This window comes from Hemiscyllium ocellatum, chromosome 29 (assembly GCF_020745735.1).
Source record: "Hemiscyllium ocellatum isolate sHemOce1 chromosome 29, sHemOce1.pat.X.cur, whole genome shotgun sequence".
Taxonomy (NCBI): domain Eukaryota; kingdom Metazoa; phylum Chordata; class Chondrichthyes; order Orectolobiformes; family Hemiscylliidae; genus Hemiscyllium; species Hemiscyllium ocellatum.
Window position 1 is genome coordinate 22530698 of NC_083429.1, and position 26579 is coordinate 22557276.

The 26579-nt window shown below is 39.9% G+C and overlaps 1 protein-coding gene across 3 annotated transcripts in view; it reads left to right on the forward strand.

The window, feature by feature from the left end:
- Nucleotides 1–26579, forward strand: part of cdon (cell adhesion associated, oncogene regulated) — a 166635-nt gene that overhangs the window by 123229 nt on the left and 16827 nt on the right. For all 3 annotated transcript variants that reach the window (XM_060847092.1, XM_060847090.1, XM_060847091.1), the window contains exons 9-16: nucleotides 2350–2657; nucleotides 4190–4364; nucleotides 5100–5234; nucleotides 11825–12031; nucleotides 12878–13059; nucleotides 17439–17544; nucleotides 21001–21123; nucleotides 26231–26464. In XM_060847092.1, coding sequence (XP_060703075.1) covers nucleotides 2350–2657; nucleotides 4190–4364; nucleotides 5100–5234; nucleotides 11825–12031; nucleotides 12878–13059; nucleotides 17439–17544; nucleotides 21001–21123; nucleotides 26231–26464 — 1470 coding nt within the window. The remainder of the gene's footprint in view (nucleotides 1–2349; nucleotides 2658–4189; nucleotides 4365–5099; nucleotides 5235–11824; nucleotides 12032–12877; nucleotides 13060–17438; nucleotides 17545–21000; nucleotides 21124–26230; nucleotides 26465–26579) is intronic.

A 26579-nucleotide genomic window follows, 5' to 3' on the forward strand; every position in this document is an offset into this window, starting at 1 on the left:
GGATATGGGCCAGGTGCTGGCATTTGGGACTAGATTGGGTGGGATATCTAGTCATAACCCATCAGCCTGGACGGGTTGGACCGAAGGGTCTGTTTCCATCTCTGTGACTCTACGACTCTAAGCGGTTTATTTGCACTATATTATTACCACATAGCTATGATTGACGGTTTAAAAAGAAAGCTTCCTTTAGTAAATGTTTGCATGTGACTGCAAAACGTGCTCATGTATGTATGCCAGTGGTTGTGGCATGTGTGTGAAGGTAGCACTGCTCAGGTGTACTTGGATGTACAAATTTTTAAACCATATTTATTTTGTTTTAACAATAGAATTGACAATTTATATTTCTTGCACACTTCCAGCTACCTTATGACATGTTTTCAAGGAAATTACCTATATGGGGTGAGAAATTGAACAGTCCAGCAGAAGCTAGTAACTGGCCACCCAAGAAACTTGGTCAGCTCCGTCACTATTCACGAGTAACCGTAATTAATGAGCAGTTGAAAATATTGTGTGCTAATGTGTATCAGACTTAATCACCTGGTACCTTTCTTTATGTTCCCATATTGCTTTACTAGAACAGAATATTTTATCTATCAAATCTAGTCCATACCATATCTTGATGTTGACACCTAAATATAAAAAGCCAGAATGTATTCATTTGAAGACATGTTTCATATTACTAACTACCAGGGTTCAGAGTTCACTATATGCTTCATTTGTGATGATAAAGGGTGTGAAGAGTGGTACCTGACCTGAAATAAGATCAGGAAGCGAGATGTCCGTAGTCTGGGTGTTACCTGTTGCGGCATGATTCCTCCTTAACTGCCAATATGGCAACTTCAAAATAGAGACTGTCAGAGCAGGAGCAGCCGCTCCCAAAATTATCCAGCCTCCCTTTTAAAAATAAAACTTGTCGTGGAGGACCTTTAATTCACAAATGCCACATGAAAAGCAGATTCCTTCAACCTGGAATTGATGCCAGATGTGCATAAAGTTAGCACAGCTTGCATCAACTAATGCCTCACTTAAACTGCATTTCGGTCGAACACCAAAACAGCAAAGTTTGCCAGGATAGCCATGCACAGTTTCTCAAGTTATAATGTCATATTTCTCCAGGATAAGACTGTAAAAGTTAAGTTTGAAATCAACATTGCATGTTCTTGTACGTAGGGTTTCAATTGAAATAAATTGCTCGACTGGACAACTCTTTTGTTTTGCCTTTGGAAATGCTCGTTTACAGCAGTCTCGTGAGGATCAATATCCTATCTGTGGAGGCAATTGCAATTTCTCTTGATATGACAGCTCTGATTAAAAGCTGTAACACAAGAACAACAACGTGAATTTATATAGTGCTTTTTACATAGTAAGACTATCCCAGTTTGCAATTTTGGAGACTATTTGTAGCTTAGGTTGTAATTTTGCTTGCTGAACTGCTAGATTTGTTCTCAGATGTTTGTCACCATGCTAGGTAACATCATCATTGCGTCTCCAATAAAGCACTGGTGTTCTCTCCTGCTTGCTGTTTATCTGTCTTGGTCTGTTGTGGTGGGTGATATCACTTACGGTTCCTTTTGAGAGTTGGTAAATCGGGTCCAAATCAACACGTATGTTAGTGGAGTTCTAGTTTGAATGCTAGGCCTCTAGGAATTCCCCTGCGTGTCTTTGTTTCGCCTGTCCCAGGATGGGTGTGTTGTCCCAGTCAAACTGGTATCCCTAAACAGGCCAAGACCGATAAATTGCAAGCGGGACAGAACACTGGCGCTTCAATGGAGGCTCACTGATGATTTTACCCAGCATGATGACGAAACATCTGAAAACAAATCTACCAGCTCAGTGCACAAACTTGCAACCTAAACTATCCTAGTTGTAACACGTAAGCAGCATATCCAGGGGTTAAGCATGACTGCACCTAGATGCTGAAGCATAACTGCTATGAGATCAGCTGAGAGGTGCTGGCTGCCTCTCAGAATTGATAGTTTCTTTGTTATTGAGAGACGTGCCAGTTTCAACAAGTGCGGCCCATCCTCCCCTATCCTGCTGCTGCCTGTGGTATCCTAAATAAATAAACGAGAGCAAATGTAATCTGGCTTTAATTAAATGAGAAATGTTGATAGTTTTTGTTGGTTTTCTTGCAACAGGCAGTGAGTTGAACATCTGGGGACCATGAAACATGTTTCCTCTGGCTCTGAATAGCAACTTTACTAGTTTGAACTAATGGCATTTTAATATGGGGGGAGGGGAGAAAGGAATGTTAAGCAGTCAGCATTCTGCATGCTTGTAGAGTTTTGCAATTGGCAACAGTGGCTGTACTTTTGAAAATAATCAGTGTTTTTGTTGATTTTCCACCAGTTCCCTTTGAAACAAAGGTCAGAGTTGATGACCAAGAGCCCACGCCATCAGCAAGAAGTTCAGATATTGTTCAGAGTGATGAAGGTGATGAAACTATCAACTACGATTATGTCTTTGACATTATGTCACCAGAGCGCCAGCCAACGAAAGAATCCATCTCCACCGTGCCAACACAAAAGACTCCACCTGATGCTCCCATCATTCTCAGTGCTCCATATACTACCAACCCAGACAGCTATGATTTAATTTGGAGAGCAGGAAAAGATGGTGGTTCTCCCATCAATGCCTACTTTGTCAAATATCGAAAGGTATGATGCTAATAAAATGTGGTTAGACTTGGAAGGGACTGCATCATAAAGCCCAGGTTCAAGGTATAATGTAGCCTATTGGGATGAGAGTCTTGCAGCACAAAAAGAGGCTGTTTGATCACTGTTTGAAAGAGCAGATGTGCTCCGTCCCACATCCCTATGTGTATAAATACTTCATCCTGAATTATCTATCCAGCTCCTTTTTAAAATCATTCTTAGAATCAAATTACACCACCTTTTCCAAACAAACTCTAAATCCTGAAAATTCTTAGCAAAATAATTTCTCCTGATACCTCTCTTTTGTTTATTACCTTTGAATGTGAAACTGTTAATATCTGTTCATGCTCCACTCCATACATCTAATATATGTTGAGCTCTAGCTGCTTCCCCAGCCTTCACAACTTCCGATCAATTCTCAAACAACTTGTGCACATTGTCTGTCAGTTTTATCCCTTATATATAATACTTTAGTTTTACTTATCTGCTATCCCCTCAATCCCAAACAGTTCAATATCAAGCCCTGAATGAGTCAGACTTCCTCATTTACTTGCACAAGCTTGTGCACACGTACTCATATATGTACACAGTGCAGCTTCAGTTTCTACACCCGTTCTATCACCTATTTTATTTCCATTCTATAACATTATCTCTCACCTTCACTGCATTTGCCCCCATCATTGGAAAAACCATTATACATAAAACTTTCATGCAAAACCGCGCACCCATTTTTGAAAACAAACTACTAAATAAGATGATGTGCTGCTTCTAAGGCTGGGAGAATTGTAGCTTGCAATGTACTATAAATGCTCAGATATTTTACTTGGACCCTTTGTGTTTGTAGAGTCTACCTGGCTTACCTTGATAAATTAGTCAATTGTTATTGATTCAAGGAGTTTACTGTTTGGCAGATCTTCATATATTCATTGCACCTGGAGCAAAATAAATGATATGAATCATTTTTTTTCTCATATTTAAATATATTGAAGTATTGCAAGCTCTGTGTATATATGAAAAATTATCAATTTAAGAGATGAAGTCTTATTTAGACACAAAAGCAGGATCACGAATACAGAGCACATTCTAAAATTGATTTATTTTTGTTACAAACACTTAGACCTAATTTATAATTATTATCTCTAATTCTGTCCTTAATTTTATGAGCTCATTGTCATTATTCTGACATCCTCTGCTCCTGTGCAGGGGGATCCACTATTAGCCACAAGTTACTGATGTAGAAATTAACTTGCCCCATCTGAGCCATCAGAAGCCCTTCAATCACTCAGGGATCCCTTGTTTAGCTAGATCGCCCATCGCAATTTGCTGGGAATTATTGATTGTTTCTTGTCCAAATATGTGTGTCAGGTGAATCGAGGTCTAGTGGTGGAATGCCATCCACCTGGGCCCATGTCAGCCATATTATTTGGAGGGTACACCTGAGCAAGCAGGCTGTTGGGAATCTGGAGGAATGGGACAAAAGACAACAGTGGTCTACACCATAAAGTTTTGACATCAGATTTTTGTTTTCATTGTAGCTTGACAATCGTGGGAATATGTTGGGAAACTGGCACACAATTCGGGTTCCTGGCAGTGAAAATGAACTTCAACTTGCCGAGCTTGAACCTTCTAGTCTATATGAGGTATTGATGGTCGCACGAAGTGCTTCTGGTGAAGGGCAGCCAGCCATGCTGACATTTCGAACTGGCAAAGGTACAACATAACAATTAAATTCACACTGACAGTTTGTATTTTGCAAAGGATGTGTTTGTAACTCTTGGTTTCTGGCACCAGCATTTGTGATGGATCCCCCAAGGAAATGTGCAGTTTACGATGTTGGTCTATACAGATCAGTAAAGTCAGAGGTTCAATTTTTCATTTGTACTGTTCTTAATGACAGTGACAGGCTTCATTTATTTGCTTCTGTATTGACAATCCAGAATTTATGTTGTTGATATCCATTGATACTTGTTGCAAAATACATTTTTAAATGGTGCTGGAATTAGGTTCATATGTATTTTGATGTGAGTCAAGCGGTTTGAAGGTTTGAGTGTTGGTTGTATTTGTAGACTGTTTCTTGTAATCTTAATGTTGGTTTTTGAATTGATATTGTCAGCAGGATCTTAGCTGATCTTAACTGTGATCTTAACTCTGTATTCCCTTCTGCTTGGGATTGAGGTAGACAGGCAGATTTTGGTGACTCAGAATTATGGATGTTCGAGCAGGTGAGGAGGAGAGTTGCAAGCCCAAGATCAGCTGTGATCATATTGAATGACCAATCTTGATGGACTGAACAGTTTTCTGCTTCTATTTTGTATCTTTATTAAAGACCACCATATCCTACTCTTAGTATAATGGCTGAGCAATGTTGTGAATATTGTGCTGTAAAATAATGTTTTCCCTCTCTTCTGATGAGATGCTGAATTCTATTCCCTTTCCCCTTGGCAGGGCGATCCTCCACCTCAAAGAAAAGCTCTCGACCGTCATCACAACCTGTTGGAGTTCCCAAGCAAACACCTGTCGAGGATAAGACAAGTACTAATTTTGGCGTGGTAATCCATGATCTAACACGACACAGCAGAGGTAAGATTCTTTGATAGGCCCTAAGCCTGTTTTTACTTTTCTGAAGCATTGATTTACTTTCTTACACAGCCAGAAAGTTGTTAACACTCAACCTTGATCTTAGCCACAATGGTGGGTCGGTGGTTAGCGCTGCTGCCCCCCAGCACCAGAAACCTGGGGTTGATTCCAAACTCGGGTAATTGTCTGTGTGGAGTTTGCACACTCCCAACATTCTTCCTCTGGGTGCTCCGGTTTTCTCTTGTAGTTCAAAGATGTGCAGGCTAGGTGGATTGGCTGTGCTAAATTATCCGTAGTGCCCAGGGATGTGCAGTCTAGGTAGATCAGCCATGGGAAAGGCAGGGTTACAGGGGTTAGGGCAGGGGGTTGGGCGTGGGTGGGATGCTCTTCGGTGTGGACTCTATGGGTCAATGCTCTTCTTCCACACTGTGGGGATTATATGATTCCATAAACATGACCTTTAACACTAGCTAGTCCCAGTTTTACAAGCTACCTATCCTTAACTTTAACATAACCCTAACCTAATTCTTTCAATTCCTCCTTTTAAAAATCTTTCCCAACTGAAGTCTGAACAAAACCTGACTGCAAAATTATTCAACCAAATCGATCCCTTATCCTAAGAAACTGTAACCCTCCCTATCCCATTTACTAATAAACTAGGATCTAGCTTAAGATTTTTTTTATGGTCTGTGTATAAATTCTAATCATGTGTGAGCATTAGGTGAACTGTTACTCAATCCTAATCCAGTCAGTTACCCCCTCTGTCATTAGTTTCAATTATCATGTTGTCGTCCTCATCTTAAGCTTAAACCAGTGCTATCCAAATATTTCCAGCGTTTTAATGCTTCAGACATAATGTGGTTCCAGAATTGAAATTTAATGGGTGGTGGTTACAAGAGCTGTTAAGCATGGGGATGGGAAAGATGGTTGAAAGTTAAAAATCTCTCAATACCAGGTTATAGTCCAACAGGTTAATTGGAAGCACTACCTTTCAGAGCACCGCTCCTTCTTCAGGTGGTTGTGAATGAAGGAGCGGTGCTCTGAAAGCTGGTGTGCTTCCAATTAAACCTGCTGGACTATGACCTGGTGTTGTGTGGTTTTCAACTTTGTACACCCCAGTACACACTGGCGTCTCCAAATCATGTCTTTGTTGAAGTTTTGGTTGCTGAGTGCGGCTTTAGCTCTTGTGGGCAAACAGTAGTTGACAGTTGATTAAAAGGCAAGTTCTCCACAAGGAGAATGAACACCTACCTGCTCTTAGGATTTTGTTTTCAGCTCCCAGAAAGCAGTCTTTATTGCGGTCACTCCTTCCAGTAGGATTAAGAATGTAAAGGAACCTTAAACTTCTGCCCCTCATTCAGATTTCAGCAGCACTCATTGCTGCTGATAGCTCGCTCTCATGACCCTGCTGAGGAATTAGATCTCCAACTGTTACTCTTGTCCCACTTCAACAAATGACCAAGCATGCTGATCTGATACTCTCCATTTTAGACTGTCAATCCAAGCCGCAGACTCTCCTATAACAGAAACAACTTTTAAGAAGTGCCTTTGATACCATGAAACCAAAATTTGACATTAAGCTGCACAAGATATTTGGGTAGATAATCAAAAAAAATTGTGCCAGATCTAGGTTTTACTGAGCACCTTAAAGTAGCAAAGAAGTTTCAGGAATTCATTTCAGCATTCCGGATCTTGGAAGGCTGGCTACCAGGGATGTAACCATTAAAATAGGGCATACTGAAAAGTCCAGAATTAACAGAGCATGACTAATTTTTGTAGTTTATGGAATGGGAGGAAATTACAGTATTAGCATGGGACATGGCCATGGAGTGATTTGAAAGCAAGAATGATATGAAATTACTTCTGAAAAGAATATATTACAAACTTAAATAATGGGTAGGACGTAATATGGAGATGAGAAAAGTAGATAAGGTATACAGTGGATATGATCAAATGTAGTACGGTGATGTGAATGATTTTTGATGGAGATGGTGGAGAACATTGGGGAAAGGACACTGAAGATCGTAGTTTTAGGTTGGAAGATTGATACTGGTGCACATTCGTATTGCATTAGAGTCAGATATACAGCACTGAAACAGACCCTTCAGTCCAGCTCGTCCATGTTGACCAGATATCCTAAATTAATCTCGTCCCATTTACCAGCCTTTGGCCCATATTATTCTAAACCCTTCCTATTCATGCACCCATCCATTTGCATTTTTTAAAAGGTGAAATTGGACCATCCTCCATTTCCTCTGGAAGCTCATTCCATACATTCACTACCTTCTTTGTGAAAAAGCTGGCACTTAAGTCCCATTTAAAATCTTTCCCCAATCACTACACCATCTAGTTTTGGACTCCCCAACCCTTGAGAAAAAACTTTGGTTATTCACCCTATCCATACCCTCATGATTTTATAAACTTAGATAAGGTCGCTGCTCAGTGCATGACACTCCAGGGAAAATACCCCAGCCCATCCAACTTCTCCCTATAGCTGAAACCCTGCAACCCTGGCAACAACATTAGAGTCTGATGGATTCTATAAAATCCACAGGCTGGATATTCTGTTGGATCAGGCACTGTTTTTTTCATTTGGTTTCTCAACTGAAAACAAATTCAGTTATTTGAGGCATTTCTGATTTCAGTTTATAATATTTGAAATGATTACAGATGCTGAAAGTAATAGTGAAGGGTGGGCTATATGCCATGACCCAGTATTCAGATTATTCATTATCTCTGATATTTGAAAGTAATATTTGATAATATGTCGTCAGGGAGAGGAACTGATTTGGAGACCAGCTGCTTCCTATAGGATTGCTACCAATATTGCTATTTGATTGAAGTTAATTGACCTTTCTTGGTTTCAGAATATGTGGTCAACGGTGGTGGAAATTGAGAGTGAAGCAGCTCTTGCATTCCTACTGCCTATTGCAGCACAACTCTGTAATCTCCAAAAACAAATTCCATTACACTATTCAGGAAACGTTTCTGTTGCTTCTAAAATGAAGAACAGACTGCTGAATTCAAAAGTAGAAATAGTTATTCCTCTTTAATAACAATTCCCTCACATTGGTTTAACTGCAACGCCCTGCACTCTGAGATTCCAACACCAGGAATCAACTGAAACTTCCATGTCAAATTTTCGAAAATCTAGTTTTAGATTCAAGGAATTATTTTCATCTGTTCATTTGCTTTGTGTATTTCATTACCTCCGTGAATGGAATGTAATATTGTCTGTGCTATTAACATCTACTGCTGGTGCTTGGAGCTGCATCAGTCTTTATTGCTGTATTCACAACTTGTCTGATTTGAAGTATTTAAGTGGAAATTTCAATGGGTAGTTGCCATCTGATTGGGTCTAACACTAAGAATCATACTGCTTTGAAAATATGCTTTTACTAACATTGTTATTCTGTCTTCTTTGCTCTCTTTGCTGTCTAAAGTTGCTCTGAATTCAGTAAGTATTATTTTGGCAGAAGCCTTAACTAGCTTGTCTTCAAAGTACTTGACATGTGTGAAATGCTTTTGAGTACAATGGCAGCTTTTTTTGTGTGTTTATTTTCATGCAAAAAAAAAAGGCATCTTACAGCTGTTCAGCAGGCTCCCCTTGAGCAGGGAGTCAAGAACTAGGCCAGATAGTTTAAGAATTAAAGGTTGCACAATTAAAATGGATGAGATTTTTTTTCCTCTGAGGATCATCAGTATGTGGAATTCACTTTTCCAGAGAGCAATGGAGGCTTGGTCATTGAATACATTCAAGACAAGCTTGATAGATTTTTCCATTGGCAAGAGTTAAGAATTATGGCGAATAGAGAGGAAGGTATAGTTGAGGCCACCAGTCAGATTAGCCATGATGTTGTGGAATGGCAGAATAGCCTCAAGGGGTTGAATAGCCTACTCCTCCTGTATTTTTGGGGTCAATATTGGAGTAGTGTAGAGAGCTTTATGTAACAACCAAACAGTGTGTACTTAAAGTATTTCAGAATCATTAATGGACCATTATTTTTCAGGTTTTTTACCTCTGCCAGTAGGTAAGCTTATTCATTTGGACATGCAATTCCGGGGAAGACTTTCCCGCTTGACAGGGAAAACATGTCAAAGATTCACTTAGCTTTGTTTGTGACAATAGCATGACAATTTGTGATCTTTGACACATCATTAGTTGAAAAATGTCTTTTGAAAGTATACAGATGATACCAAATTGGGTAGGAGGGTGAACAGTGATGAGGATACAGAGATCCTTCAGCATGATCTGGACAGGTTGGGTGAGTGAGAAAATCAGTGGCAGTTGTAGTATGATTTGGACAAATGTGAGGTTATTCACTTTGGAAGCAAAAACAAGGAGGCAGACTACTACCTGAATGGCTGGCTGTAAATTGGGAGAGGGGAGTGTGCGGTGGGATCTGGGTGTCCTTGTACACCAGTCATTGAAAATGAGCATGCAGGTGCAGTAGGCAGTGAAGAAGTCAAATGGTGTGTTGACCTTCATTGCGAGAGGTTTCGAGTACAGGAGCAGGGATGTGTTGCTGCTGTTATACAGGGCCTTGGTGATGCCTCACCGAGAATATTGTGTGCAGTTTTGGTCTCCTTTTCTGAGGAAAGATGCTCTTGCTCTTGAGGGAGTGCAGCGAAGGTTCACCAGGCTGAGTCCGGGGTTGGCCGGACTGACATATGAGGAGAGATTGATTAGGTTAGGATTGTTTTCACTGGCGTTCAGATGAATGGGAGGGATCTCATAGAGACCTAAAATTCTAACAGGACTAGACAGAGTGGATACAGGGAGGATGTTCCTGGTAGTGGGGTGTGTCCAGAACCAGGGGTCATAGCCTGAGGGTTTGAGGTGGACCATTTAGGATGGAGATGAGGAGACATTTCTACACCCAAAGAGTGGTGAGCCTGTAGGATTCATTACTACAGGAAGTAGTTGATGCCAAAACATTGAATGTATTCAACAGGTGGCGAGATATACACTTGGGACAAATGGGATCCAAGGTTATGGGGAGAAAACAGGATTAGGCTGTCGTGTTGGACAATCAGCCATGATAATGATGAATGGCAGATTGGCTGCCTCCTCCTCCTATCTTCTGCGTTTCTCCAAAACTGTTAGCAAATCAAACATGACTTTTTTTTTCCTCCCAAAAGTTCTTGCACTCAAACTGGCTGGTGGAAACAAGGAGACGAGAGAGAGTGAAAGATTTTAAAATTGTAATTCATGTTCCATCATTTTTAAGCTATAATCTTATGTCAAGTTAAAACAAAGAAAATTGAACACCCAAGTGTAAGTGTATATACAAATAAGTTGGGGCTTATTTTATTTTCTTAGGTCTAATATTCCAACAATAAAAGTTTCTAAAATAAAAGCAAGAACTGTGAATGTTGAAATAAAAATGTTGTGATTAAAAATTTCTAATGTTTGGGTAACTTTGCAATAATGATATTTATTATCTATTTTGTTAGTGCACGATTTTAGAAACCTACAAAATTGGTCAGCCTAAAGGTGTGTTTCTCTGCAGTGACTGATAACATAAGAGTTTAAAATGACATATGTGATAATGAAGGCCTTCTGTATTATCTGAAAGGCAAGATTGAGGCATGAACCTAAAGCAAAGGAGCTGCTTTTTAAGTATATATTAAAAGGAAAGTTAAAGTTTTCTCCAATTGAACATGTTTTCCCTGTGATCTGTCTTATTTCCTCCTGCCAAGACTGGTTGGATCCTACATTAAGTTTCTCCCAATGCTATCTCTCTCAGACAGTTTGGTAGGCACTTTGTGAGATTGTCTAAGTGGATAACCTGTCTTACTATTCCTTGCTTCCCCTGAGATCCCTTGTGTGTCATCTTGGAAGCACCAGAAATCACCGACAGTGATTCACCAACAGGAAGTCCCACCATTTCATGATACAGTGCAGTGAGTCTTTTGCTCTGCAATTAAAGCTTCAAAATCTCATTTGAGAATTTGTTTTGTGATTGGCCTGTTGTATAGAGTATTGAGCTCCTGCTAGCCATTTGGTCAATACTAGCTCTTGCTGAAACAATAATAATTTCAGATGTCATCTTCAGTTTGAATTTCTAAGAGCCATTAAAAAGTTGTGATTAAATATCTTGTTATTGCAGAGCGCACCTGCACAATTGGTGAGGCAATATCTCCCAAATGCTAAATCTGCCATAAATTTTGTTGGATTGTTTATGAAATGCTGTGGGGCTTTTTTTAATATAATGACTTATTGAGACATTTATTTTGCTGCTGAAGGGCTCTTTGTGAAATACTTCCTCTCAATTTTTAAGTAATGTGAGAATCCTGTGACAGCATTCTGAATAACGACTGTACTTCTGGCAGTCAATAAGATGGATTAGTCAAACTGAAAAAACCTGAGTTACCCTGGACACAGGATGCACTGTCTGAGAGAGAGCATAATTGCAAAAAAAAATCCAAATTGCAAACATTATCTGCTCGTTGAAGCAGACCAGAATTTGCAGTCCTAAATGCTGAAATTTTGCCAAAAAGCCACTTTTTTTTTTATTCTGTGTACAGCCAGTAATTAAGTAATTTTAACTTTCCAGCCCATTCCTGACCATTCTTTTTATCCTATCTAGTCCCTGAGGCACCAGACCGACCTACAATCTCAACTGCCTCAGAAACCTCTGTGTATGTGACTTGGATTCCAAGAGCGAATGGAGGCTCCCCCATCACCTCCTTTAATGTGGAGTACAAACGGATAGGAAGGAACAGTGACTGGCTAGTGGCAGCAAACAGCATCTCTCCATCTAAACTTTCAGTGGAAGTGCGTGGTCTTGAACCAGGTAACAAAACGAAAAGTGAAATAAGGCTCAATAATCTAATTAAATTCTGTGGGCCTTGTAAAGGCAGAAGCATCTCGAACAGTTACAGTTGATTTTATAGTCTTGAAAACTTCTATTTTGTCTTTGCTCCTGAGAATCTTAACATCCCTTAGGTAGCCATTCGTATATAAGCCCAAATATTGTGTATCTGAACAATCTGAATGTGATTGCATTGCAGCTGTGCCCAATCTGATTTCACGTTACATCATGTATCGGCAACAATTGGTGCACAGTGATGAAGAGCATTATTCTTATTCTTTACACATAGGCATTATAAGCAAAGCTGGCATTTATTGACATCCCTCAAAGCCCTCAGGTGATAAGTCTCTTTGAATCACTAAAGTCCACATTTATAATGGTTCTTTACAATTGAGCAGCTTGGTCACTTCAGAGGATAATTAACATTAGTGGCTCAAGATAATCTGGTTGTAGGTCAGACGATTTCTTTCCTAAAGGACATCAATAAACTGGGAGTTTCATGAAAAAATTATAACTTCTACTGATACTAACTTTTTATTTAGATTTCATTTCAACTGAATTCAAATTCAGAGACTACAATGGAAGGGCTTGGACATCTGTTCTGTGGAACAGTCCAGGCCTCTAAGTTACTATTCTATCCTACTAGAACTCAAGACCACATGTTTTCCGTCCAGATTTAGCTCCCCATCCCTCATTTTATATCATTGCAACACAATGGTCAAGCTCTCTGCAAAGAGTCACTGCTCAGTCCTGTAAGGAGGTCTTCAGCTGTGATGTATCACATTGTCCTGTGCTGCACTAATTATTACTCCCATTTTTGCGCCATAGGTGCTGCATACAAATTTCGTGTGATTGCCATTAATGCCTATGGTGAAAGTCCCAGAAGTGCTGCCTCACGACCTTATCAAGTGGCAGGATTCAGCAATCCATTTTCAGCACGTCCAATTGCAGGTCCTCACATTGCTTATACTGAAGCTATAAGTGACACCCAGATCATGCTGAAATGGACGGTAAGCATAGGGCTCTTCGTTGTATGTCATCAATTTACTAACCATGTTGTTAACTTTTATTTAGTCTCCCCTGCTTTAAAAAAAGATCTCAATTTGGGTCAGTATTCTATCTTATTAACAACAAAGGTTATTTTTTAATGCAAAACATTGTTGCTTTTGAGCCGCCTTATGCAGAAGCCTCATTTAAACAAAGTAATAAAAGTAATAAAACGATTGAGATGGCAAATGGGATTTGGGCAGCTAGTTCCAATTAAAGTAAATGGTGTCACGCAAATGAATCATTCTTGTCTGTTCTGTGTTTACTGTAGCATTACTTACCTGTTTCTAAAGGCAAGAAAGATTCTCTGAAGGAATGCACAAGAGTCAATAGCTAAAGTTCTTAAATTAAAAAACAATTCCATTCATTTAGAACGTTTTTGCCCACATATCAAATCAAGAGAAAACACTGTCCTAGCCAGAGTTCATTAATGAGAACTGTCTGGAGTTGTGTATTTTCCTAAAAGAATTTTCAAAAGAGAAAATACTGATTTGAATTAGGGTAGATGATTCATTCAACTAAATGCCACTGTTGATTTCAATATTTTGCTCCTTGTTTCTAGGCAATTATGTGAACATTTAAAAATAGCATGTCTAAGAGTTTTGTTAGGAATTCTGAACATGTGAAATGTGCTTACAGTGTGACCACACTAGTAACTGGAGTACTCCCCACTCACTGTCTCCTGGTGTTTATTAATCTTACAAACTTTTGGAGTTCAGTTAGAGAATGAGGCAGCAGCCAGTCCACAAAATGCATCTAGCTGAACAGCATGGCTAGCAATAGAAGGATTTGAGCCTCTTGTCATGACTGTAATAGTGTTCTCGAAATTCAAAGATTTAATGTGATTTATCAAGTGGGCAGGCTTGCCATATATGGAATCTTTAAACAAAGGAATCACCCAAATGTTTATCCCTAGCATTTTCTAGCAGCAGAGCTTGCCTATTTCGTTTAGATTCCTCCTTCTGAAGATTGGACCTCAAGTCAATCCATTTTTCAAGTTGCTGGAAACTTTTTTAAATCATGTTTTGTTTTAATAAAGCTGTTCTAACTGCATGACCAGCGTGTCCAGTTGCAGATAGTCTCAGTTTCAATCAGCAAAAATTGCGCAAATGAGATTAGAAATCGACATCCCAAGAATTAGCAATTTTAATTGTAAAAAAGTTTGCTGATTGAGCTCTGCTAAAGGTGGATGGTGGTGAATGATGGAGGCTCTTATCAGTCACTGAAACTTAGTTGCACTTCATTCATCCAGCCACCTCATTAAATCCAAGAATGTTCTCAATTATAATCAGTCCTTTCCTGGCAGCAGGCAAGCGCTAGAACCAGGGAAGTCTGACCCCTGTGTTTGATAGAACCTTCATTTACTGATTTTTTAAGCAAAAAAAAGCCTGTCTTATTCTGAGCAGATTGATAAGATCACTTGAGATTGGTAGGAGACACGCAAAGCTCTGGGAAAAATATTTTCTTGGTTGTGTCATGTTTCCCTCCTGGATTAAGTTGATGGATTGACAGTGAGGCTTTGAGTTTGGTTATTACTTTAATTGTGCACTGATTATCATAAAGGCTCAGCAGTACATTAACCATGGGAGGACTGGAAACCGTTTATAAGTTAAGGAGCAAGTTGCAACAAGCAAGTTAAATCTCTGATATTTAACTATTGAGCACAATGTAACTCTTAACCTGCTGTTGAAAAGCCCCCTTGTACGGTTGTACACTCTGCAAAAGGCCTTTCAGCAGGGTTACTGTTGCTCACTACTGCTTATTTAACTCAGTTTTCTGAATAGCCAGTGCTATTGCATAGAGATGCTGTGAAAGACACTTGTCAGAGAGCCTTGGACCTGCAGCCCCTGATTTTCCAACGCAGGAAATCTGCTGTTCTGCCTAATTAGAGTTCCTGTATTGAACAGGCTAAAAATTACTGTAACTGTAGGCATTTGCTATTTTTCACCAGGGTAAGGGTTACTTACTGTGTAATGAGAGAGCTTCTGTTTGTTCAGCATGGTATGTGTCATCTATTTAGAATTTCATTCTTTAATATTAATTCAAGGTTGACCATGCAGAAGCATGTCAGAGCACTGCTGTGTGCTGAGGATCCCATCCTCTGCTGAGCTGCCTATCTCAGCTATCTTTTAATGCAAAGCCACCAAATAACTGCTAATCTTCCAAGGCGCGAGCGCAGTAAACAAAAATAGGTCGCACTTAACTCTCGTGCTTTTCCAAAATTGAACGGAAAACACTTCTGGGTGTTTAATTAACTTAGATTGGAATGATATTTTAAATAAATAATTACAGGGAATCACATTTCTTCTTTATTTGTTGCCTCCTGGCTCTGTACTTTCGTTGCCATGCCTCATTCCATTATTGGATATTCTTTTAGATTCCAAAGAAGGGTGGATTAGTGATGAAAAGGGCAATAATGCAGAAGCTGTAAAACAGAGGGCACATATTCAATGTCCAGCTGGAGGTCACTTGGACAAGATGGACATTAGTAAACTGAAAAATGAGCCCTTTATGTGCAGTCTTGCAAGGCAATTTACGTGATGACCATTCACTTTTGCAGACATTTGTCTCCCTGTTGTACTTCAGACAACCGGGCAGACTCATTGAACGCATAGGCCTCAATATGAACAAATTAAGTCTTCCTCCTTCAACGCACACTCAAAGTTCAGTGGAATTCTTCAATGGCTGTTGCAGGCAGACAACAATCTTGATTAGAGTCATTTAGTTCCCAGACATGCAATGTAACTCCTTATCATTGTGATTTGGAAATGCTAGAGGACACAGGTCAACAAAAATTATGTACAAGGAAATTAGTTTTCCTTTTAGATCAACAAATAACAGTGAAAACATTGTGTAAATGCACTGTTGGGCATGCTTCACAGTGGCTTCTGTTTGTCTATAGTTCCTCTAACATTGATTTTGTATTGAGCTGGTGCCACCAGTTTTAACAGGTGGGGTTTGTGTGTCCTCCTGGCCTTTGCCCATGAAAAATTAACCATGTTTGTCTTTGGGGTTGCTACCAACTCTGCAGGCCAGTGCCACTAAGGGTTTGACCTAAATAACAGTGGTAATTGCTCTTCAAAAGTAAACTGTGAAGTACCTCGAGGACAGGATAGATTATATGAATGCTAGTCTGTTCAAATTTTGCTTGCTGCTGTCTTGAGTTTGTCCCAAGTACCGTTTCAGGATAAATCTGTTTGCTGTTAAAACCAAAATCCTAAACACCAAGAGCTGATTTTATGAAACTGACCCCCAGATGTGAAGATTTGCCTACCAGGAGCATCAATAATTAAGGCACAGATGGGTGGATGGAAAATCATTTGAAACTTGCACCTGAATTCCCATTATGTAATTCCAAAGAGTAAAACTTCATGCTAGACATCTGGTTTTGTTAAATTGACCCTCGGGATTCCTCTCAAACTTCCAATTCACATTTTTTAGGAGTTCAGTTAAACTTAAAGACTCAAAAAAAAATTGCATGGTATTGATGTTAAGTAGATATCTTTTTCTTGAATTTAGATAAAAATTTACTAAATGTCCACAAGATGATAAACATTAGAACATCAGTAAATGTACCATCATTAACTTTATTCCATTAGCAAGGTGATCAATTTAGGGAGCATGCATTATTTTCCTAGCACCTTGTTGAACTGTCCATGATTCCTAACCTAAACTAGAGCACAGGCTGTCCAGTAACTGCCATGTAACTGACCTAGGGTGCTTGACTCTTGGCTCTGAAGTAGAGTTTGAGTTTCATTAGTGAAATTGTTTACCCATCTGCAATGGGAAGGGTACAAACACCAGGTGAGAAATGGTCTTAATTCAGTGACCCACCTGAGATGAGAGAAAGTGGTTGCTTAGGGATTGATATTATTGGCTAATGCAAACCGATCAACTTTTACTGATCTACCCCTCATAACAAAGCACCATGGAAGTAAGGAGCCTGATTGGAAGAGAGAGAAGGGAGGCTTTAAGAAAATGAATAAATCGTCTTTGATGTAAAATTAACATTTGCTGTTGCACTTAATTGTCCTCTTGGCTTGAATGCCTTTAATTTGTGGCACCAGGGATCGAATCTGTCTGAACACCTCTCTACTAACTCTGTGTTTTAATAACAATGAATGTGGGGCAACCTTGATATGAGCATGAATCTACAGCACAAAAGTTTATCTAACATGGAGCTACATCTATGGTTACATTAAAGTCCATTGTTGTGACAGATTTTATACATGATCTACATAACTTTGGAAGGCTGAGGTTATATATATAAAAAAAACTCCTTATGATGAATTGTAGCTTTGCCAATATACTGATATTTCTATTGATCTGATTATCTCAACAGTATATTCCATCCAGTAACAACAACACTCCCATCCAAGGATTTTATATCTATTACCGGCCGACTGACAGTGACAATGACAGCGACTACAAGCGAGATGTAGTTGAAGGTACACAAACGGAAAAAGTCCTGTTGTCAGTGATTTAACCATTGTTTACAATAATTACAAAATCCTTGAACCCAACTGGACAGGCGCAACTCCTAATTAGAAAAATTAGAATATAATGTCACAATCTTATTTTAAGTAAGGAAACTAAGATTAAAGAAGGAAGTGCAATATGAACAAAGTACTGTGGATGCTGGAGATCTGAAATAAAAGGTCAAGTGCTGGAAAAACTTAGCATGCCTAACTGCATTTGTAGAGAGAGAAACCGCTAATGTTTCAGCATGATAAAATATAACTGTTTGCATCTGAAACAGGCTAGAAATTGATGGTTTTTGTGCTATTGATGAAGTGGGAGGAGGACCAAGTGGAACAGATGGTGAGTGTGTCCAGAGAAAATGACAAAAGAAGTGCTATTAATGGTAGAGAAGTGATGCAAGTGCCGAATAGGTGTTAATAGCAGAAAATGGGACTGAACTGACGAGTGGGATGTAATCAAAATGGAAGTGTGTTTATGGTTTCAAAGTTGAATCCTGAAGGCTATAAAATATCTAAGCAGAAAATGAGATGTTCTTCCTCCAACTTGTGTCAGGCTTTGCTGTTACACTGCAGCAGGCTAAATGTTAGTATGAGAACAAAATGGTGTGAAGAAATGGCAGGCAACTGGAAGTTTGTGGTTATTCTTAAAGACGAAGCAGAGGGTTCTGTAAAACAAACTCCAATCATCTGTTTTGTCTTATAGCACACATTATAATCTATGTGAAAGGAAATTAAATGGATGCAGGCAAAAGTAAACTGTCAGAACAGGAAGGTTCTTCCAGGTAACCATATTCAACACAACTGTTATTGAGTGACTTAGGTGAACAAAATAACTGTCTAAATATTGGTGGGTATGTGGTAACCAGGTGCCAACAATGGAAATAGGCTTTGAAGATGTTCCTACCATTTGCTGCAAGACCGTTTTGGTCGCTCAAAACAATGGAGTTTGTCTTATGTTATTAGAATAATTGGGGGAGCTTAAACAAGGCAATGTCTCTAATTATGTTTGAAGCGTGTACATTTTCTTCTTCTAACAGGCCTTCTAGTTCCTCTACACATTAGCAAATGCTACAACCATTTCCATTCCCTTACTCCCCTGCTGAATAATATCAATGTGAAAATGTTGTCGGAGGATAGAATGTAGCCCATTCATTATATCCTTCCATAGTCGAGTCCACTGCCACTTTCTGTCCAGCTAATGACTGGAGAATGGCTACTTGAGAGAAGTAAAAGTGGGGCTGGCACTTGTACCCCTGTGGTAGTCAATGACTTCAGTAGAGGCAGCAGGAAAGAGTTTTGAGGGTTATTGGGCAATTTTCAGTCATCCATTTTAGAAGTAACAATTATAAGGTGAAGTAAGGATTTAATTCCTGATTTATTTGTTCAATAGCACTTTACTGTAATATCAAAATGTAGCCATGAACATTAGTGAACACCGTTACAACTATAAAAATAAGTGAGACTGTGCAGAGCAGAGTCAGGAGTGAGAGTACAGGCAAGACTCGGAGCTGTGGGAGGTAGACCTTCATTCCCTGTTGCCATAGCGATCTCTCAGGTGGAATTTCCTGAAAAAGACTTTATTAAACACTTAATTAAATTCTTACCAGCAATGCCCACCACACTATTCCACTTTTATTTTAATTAAAGTACACAAATCAAATTGGGTGCAAAGGAAAAAATTGCTAAGTAATTTTCAGGAGGAGGGGGAAGTGTTTTTGGAGGCTTTTAACAGCCTGGGTACAGGCCAGGAAAAACAAAATGATGTGATCAGACTGCAAAGCTTGGACTGTGCAGTGACCCGGGGCCAAGAGTGACTGCGGCCAGGAGACGGCAGGAATTCAGTCAGTTATTTTCACTTTCCCTTTGGGATTCTGTCTCTCAGGAATATAGTAACCAGAGGCAAAAGATTTGTTTATTAAATTATTGTGCTGAGTTTTGTTTTCTCATTTTAAGGAAAAGGAAGGATTGACTCCGTCCAGGCTGAAATCATGCTGCTTGTTAAATTTCTGTCCAGACTCAAGGCAGTAAGCAGATTTCTAAGCCTGCTGTTTGATAATTATCTTGACAGAATTTTGATTTACAATGTCCCAACAGATTTTTCCTCTTTTGCCAGTGGGGGATGGGGGTGTAGTAAAAGGGCCACAATCTGGATAAGTGAATCCAGAACATTGCAGGAGGAATCAAAGTTTTCATAAAATAAAATTCTGAGGTCATTTTCCTGAGAGAGTGATTTTAACATTGAATCTTTATCTTGCATACACAATATTTTTTAAAACTATCCTTTCCAGTTATATTCATTGGTTACTGATGTCAATTGCTTATCATTTGACTAAACTAAAATACGTCCAGGCATTCTCATTTTGTCCTGCTATTCACATAGTGAAACCTTCCTTCTTCCAGGTCAATTTCAACAGTCAATAACACATCGCTAAATATTTCACTGCAGTCTACTCAAAGCCATTTCTTTTCCAAACAAACTGGCAAACTCAATTTCATCATGTTCCTCCTGATTTGCATTGATTTGACCATTCATGTCAAAGTTTGCAGCAGAACATTTTGAAATTCTTGTTATGTACTTGTCTTATTCAGCAATGTGCAGCGTAAACCATTCATGTTAAACTTTAACTTGAAAACATTTTCGTAATATAGTGGAATCGTCTAGGTGTGCCATTAAATCATTAGACTATTAATTCAAAAAAAACTAAGGATCCAATTTTGGCACAACAAACCATTGAATATAATTTTTCACTTCTGTATTGTATCATTTTGAATGTATTCTGAATTAGCAATAAGTTCCTCATGACCAATAATATAGCCATTGTGCTAATCCAGTTCATATTTGACTGAATACCCACAATTTTAGTTCAAATGTAGGAAATGGATTAGTCGAAAGTCAAATGTAAATAAACAATATGCAAGTAAGTATCTCTCAAACAAGATTGCATGGCTCCCTCTGATCAGTATAGATCAAGTGAAAATGCAGGCTGCTGTCGCCAGTCCTGATATCTATAATAGCCTGTAATGAGTTTTTTTTTAAATCCCATACTTAAGGTGCCTTGGTCCCTTTTGTTTTTATTCTTTAACCTGTGAGCTATCATGATAGTACTGATGTTGTGCAGACACAGACATAAGCATCATTAGGTTCAGTTTCCTGTTGCAGTCCTGTTTGCTTACCAAACTAAGATGCAATTCAATGAAGAACAGGTAGACCAAACTCTTAGGTATTGGTAGAGTCATCCTAGATTCCGTAGTGTGTGTCGGACACATGCTAAATAAGCAATTTTTATACTAGTTGTTCCAATGCACTTGTTCATTTTTTTCAAAATCAATGAGATCTACCCTCTTTATACAGTGTAATAAGATTTGCCTGCATGTATAAGGTGGTTAAACAGACATCATCTAACGTGCTTATTTATGATGCAGGGAACAAACAGTGGCACCTCATCGGACATCTGCAGCCTGAAACCTCATATGATATCAAGATGCAGTGTTTTAATGAAGGTGGAGAGAGTGAATTTAGCAATGTCATGATCTGTGAGACCAAAGGTAGGAATTGCTGCTATCATAATTGGCTTTGTCTGGATGTGATCTCCAATATTCTGTTCGATCTGCTAAGTTCTGTGTTGATACTGCACAGGATTCTGATCATGGTGACACAATAGTTAGCACTTCTGCCTCACAGCGCTAGAGACCCGGGTTCAATTCCCGCCTCAGGCAACTCTGTGTGGAGTCTGCACATTCTCCCCATGTCTGCGTGGGTTTCCTCCGGGTGCTCTGGTTTCCTCCAACAATCCAAAAAAAAATGTTCAAGTTAGGTGAATTGGCCATGCTAAATTGCCTGTAGTGTTAGGTGAAGGGGTAAATGTATGGGAATGGGTCTGGGTGGGTTGCACTTCAGCGGGTCAGTGTGGACTCGTTGGGCCGAAGGGCCTGTTTCCATTCTAGAACATAGAACATAGAAACATACAGGCAGTACAGGCCCTTCGGCCCTCAATGTTGCGCCGATCTAAGCTCACCTAACCTACACTAGCCCACTTTGCTCCATATGCCTATCCAATGCCCGTTTAAATGCCCATAAAGAGGGAGAGTCCACCACTTACTGGCAGGGCATTCCATGAACTCACGACTCGCTAAGTAAAGAATCTACCTCTAACATCTGTCCTATATCTACCACCTCTTAATTTAAAGCTATGCCCCCTCGTAATAGCTGACTCCATACGTGGAAAAAGGTTCTCATGGTCAACCCTATCTAAACCCCTAATCATCTTGTACACCTCTATCAGGTCACCCCTAAACCTTCTTTTCTCCAATGAAAACAGCCCCAAGTGCCTCAGCCTTTCCTCATACGATCTTCCTACCATACCAGGCAACATCCTGGTAAACCTCCTCTGCACCCGTTCCAGTGCCTCCACATCCTTCCTATAGTATGGCGACCAAAACCGCACACAATACTCCAGATGCGGCCACACCAGAGTCTTATACAACTGCAACATGACCTCAGGACTCTGGAATTCAATTCCTCTACCAATAAAAGCCAGTACACTATATGCCTTCTTCACAGCACTATTTACCTGAGTGGCAACTTTCAGAGATCTGTGTACATAGACACCAAGATCCCTCTGCTCATCCACACTACCAAGTATCTGACCATTAGCCCAGTACTCCATCTTCTTGTTACTCTTACCAAAGTGAATCACTTCACACTTAGCGACATTGAACTCCATTTGCCACCTTTCTGCCCAGCTCTGCAGCTTATCTATATCCCGCTGTAACCTGCCACATCCTTCCTCACTGTCAACATCTCCACCGACTTTAGTATCATCCGCAAACTTGTTCACCCAACCTTCTAGCCCCTCCTCCAGGTCATTTATAAAAATGACAAACAGCAATGGACTCAAAACAGATCCTTGCGGAACACTGCTGGTAACTGCACTCCAAGATGAACCTTTACCATCAACTACTACCCTCTGTCTTCTTCCAGCCAGCCAATTCCTAATCCAAACCTCCAACTCACCCTCAATGCCATACCTCCGTATTGTTTGCAGTAGCCTACCATGGGGAACCTTATCAAACGCCTTACTAAAATCCATATACACCACATCTACCGCTTTACCCTCGTCCACCTCCTTAGTCACCTTCTCAAAGAATTCAATAAGGTTTGTGAGGCACGACCGGCCCTTCACAAAACCATGCTGACTATCATTGATCACATTATTCCTATCCAGATGTTCATAAATCCTATCCCTTACAATTCTCTCTAAGACTTTGCCCACAACAGAGGTAAGACTCACCGGCCTATAGTTACTAGGGTTATCCCTACTCCCCTTCTTGAACAAGGGAACCATGTTTGCTATCCTCCAGTCTTCTGGCACTATTCCTGTAGACAACGAGGACATAAAAATCAAGGCCAATGGCTCTGCAATCTCCTCCCTTGCTTCCCAGAGAATCCTAGGATAAATGCCATCAGGCCCAGGGGACTTATCTACATTCACCCTTTCCAGAATTTCCAACACCTCTTCCCTACATATCTCAAAGCCATCCATTCTAATTAATTGTGACTCAATATTCATATCGGCAACAATGTCCTGTTCCTGAGTGAATACTGACGAAAAGTATTCATTCAGTGTCTCCCCAATTTCTTCAGCCTCCACACGCAACTTCCCACTACTATCCTTGACGGGACCTATTCCTACCCTAGTCATCCTTTTATTCCTGACATACCTATAGAAAGCCTTTGGGTTTTCCCTAATCCTATCAACCAAGGACTTTTCATGTCCCCTCTTTCTGTAAGTAACCTAATCTAAAAGAACAGGTGAGAGGAGGACCAGCTTCATTAGTGCCTGTTGTTGACTCTCTTGCCTGTATTTGTTCTCTGAAGAATGGCTATTTGATGAGATGTGTTTGGGCAAGCAAAGTCCAGCGCTACATCCAAGCAAAGGTATGCGTGTCTTCAAGAGGAAAAAAAAGTCATAATTTTGATACATGAGCATGTATTTTTTTAAAATATATTCACAGGATGGGAGTTTGCAGGTGATGTTCCCATATGCTCAGTTTTGCTGAGTGATTAGAGGCCTCAGGTTTGAGTGGATGATATTGCCAAAGGAGATTTTGACAAGTTGGCGCAGAACAACATATAGACATTGTCCACTGCTGCTGCAATACATATTTCAGGTGGATGGGGTACCAATCAGAAAAGCTTTGTCCTTATGTTACAAACTTAAGTGTTGAAGTTGCAGTCATTCAGACAAGTGTGGATTATATCATTCACATTCCTGATTTTTACCTTGCAGATGGGAGGTTGGCTTTGTGAAGTACGGAGGTGAATTAGTTGTTGTAATATACATTGCCTCTAGATTACTCTTCTTTAAACCCATTCAGTTTCTGGTCAATGGTAACACCCTGTTTTTTGTGGATGGTGCAGGATTCAGAAATGGCGATGTTATTGAATATCATGGGGAGAGTGTTGGATTCTGTTTGGTGATGACAGTGCCTGGCACTTCTGTGAAGCGAATGTTAATTTCAACTTGTCAGCCCATACCTGAATTTTGCATGCACGCATGAGTGCTTCAATATCTGAAGAATAAAGGGTTAATAAGGAAGCAGCTGAAAATTAGACCGTATCCCCACTCCCACCCCTATCCTAATTCCCACTGACTTGATTTTATTTGCTGCTCTCGCTCAATGCTGTCCTGATACCAGGCACTCTCACTCACTCACCCCAGCTGTTCTGTTCATATTTGGGTCTGGAGGTGTGCTCCTGGTAGTTTCAAACTGACTGTTGGTTAGCAGGTTATTAATGAATATCTGGTTAATAATAATGTCAGTGACCACTTTCATCACTTTGTTAATAATCAAGAGTAGACTGACGCGGTGATAATTGACAGGTTTAAATTTGGCTTGCTTTATGTGCACAGAATCTGCCTAGACTATTTCCAGATCTATTGGGCAGGTGCCAGTTTTGGAACTCTAGTTGTCTGAAGACGTATGTAGTTCAAGACCACGTGGACTGCAGTTGTTCAAGAAGGCCCTCACTACCACAGTCTCGAGGGCAACTAGGGAGTGGGCATTAAACATTGGACTAACCAACAATGCCCACATCCCACAAGTAAATTAAAATTTAAAAAAAAGAAACGTTTTCACTACACCCAAGATGTTTTCAGGGTCTGTAGTCTTTGCTGTAGCTAGTGTCCTCAGCCATTTCTTGATATCTCACAGTGAATTGCATTAGCTGAGAAATGACTTCTGTAATTGTGGACCCCTGAGCAAAAGAGACCGGTTAATCAAACGTTTGGAAGTTCTGGCTGAAGATCATTGCAGTTATCTTTTGAACCTCCGCATCATTGAGAATGGAACATGCATGGAATCTCTCATTCCCTGAAATTGTTCTAATTGTCTACTATCATTCATGACTGAATGTGATGAGACTGCAGAGCTTTGACTTAATCCAGTGATGGTCACTTAAGCAATCTTCTTGAGATATTGAAAATCAGAACACAGAATTTAAAAAATATTACAGATACATGTTGCTGTATTTCTTCAGAAAGATATTTTGGTCCTTTTCTTTATTCATGCAGGGAATATGGGCATTGCTGGCGAGCCAGCATTTATTGCCCTGGAGAAGGTGGTGGTGGTGAGCTGCCATCTTGAAAAGCTGCAGTTCACTTGGTGTAAGTCTGCCACATTGTTGTTAGGGAGAGAATTCCAGGATTTGATCCAGTGACTGTGAAGTAACAGAGATTACAGTTCAAAGTCAGGGTGAATGATTGCTTGAAGGGGAATTTGCATGTTCTGGTTTGCCCACGTATCTGCTGCCCTTCTCATTCAAGCACATTTGAAAAGATGGTTAATTAACTGTACACAGTACACCAAGTGTACAGTCACTAAAATGTTTAAGAACATTAGGAGCAGAAATAGACTATCCGCCATCGAGTCTGCTCCACCCATTGAAGAAGTTCAAGATTGATTTGCCCTAGGCCTCAATTCTCCAGATCCTCATTGCCCTCCCCGGTTTTTCAAATATCAGTCTTCCTCCCTTTTTAAATACTTTGTGATCTAGCCTCCTCAGCTCTCAGTGGAGATTTCCAATCATTCACTACCCTCCTTAGTGAATAAAATTTCATACATCTCAGACTTGTATGAGTGCCCCCTTACTCTGTAACTATGAACCCTAATTTGTACCCCACTAGTGGAAATATCTTCTCAACCTTATTTTTAGGTACACCTGATGCTGTTGCTACACTCCTCGTTGAATCTGATTTGATGCCCTGGACTGATGTTGGCATTCTGAGGCATCTGTCCTCCATGAGGATACAGACCATGCTGGAATACACTTCCTCTGTTGCTTGTGGCCCATGATGCCTCATAAATCTTTAGTTTTGAGTTGTTTCTTATGTTCTGAATTTATCTGTTAGCAAAAAGACAGCACCAAATATCATGATGAAGGATGCTTTTGGTGTGAAAACAGGTCGTCATCTTCGTAAAGAGTGTTGCATAGTTACCCCTAGTAATGTTGGCAGGAACAGGTGTATTTGCAGCTCTTAGATTGCTGAGGAGGAGATTTATTTTTATTGTGAAATGATGTGAAAGTATTAGATATATTCACATTTTAGCAATGTTGCTTCTTACTGTCACTTGCTCCTCTCTGTCCTTTTAGCACGGAGGTCCCTTGAATCCTCGGAAAACTCTGTGGTGATGGGTGACGGCATAAGTACACAACCTAATCTCTCTGACCACCAGGGTGGTCGTCTTGGGACATCCACTTCTGGCACACGGAGCAATGATATGTTATACCTGATTGTGGGCTCAGTGCTAGGGATCATGGTTCTCATCCTCATTATCTTCATTGCCATGTGCCTATGGAAGAATCGTCAACAGACGACGCTACAGAGTAAGTAGTCATGTGGATTACCCTTACCTGTATTTCCTCTGAGGAATATAACTTATTGTGAGATTTGTTGAAGTATTTTGAACTTTTCATCCCAGTGCAGTCACTTTAATGTTAA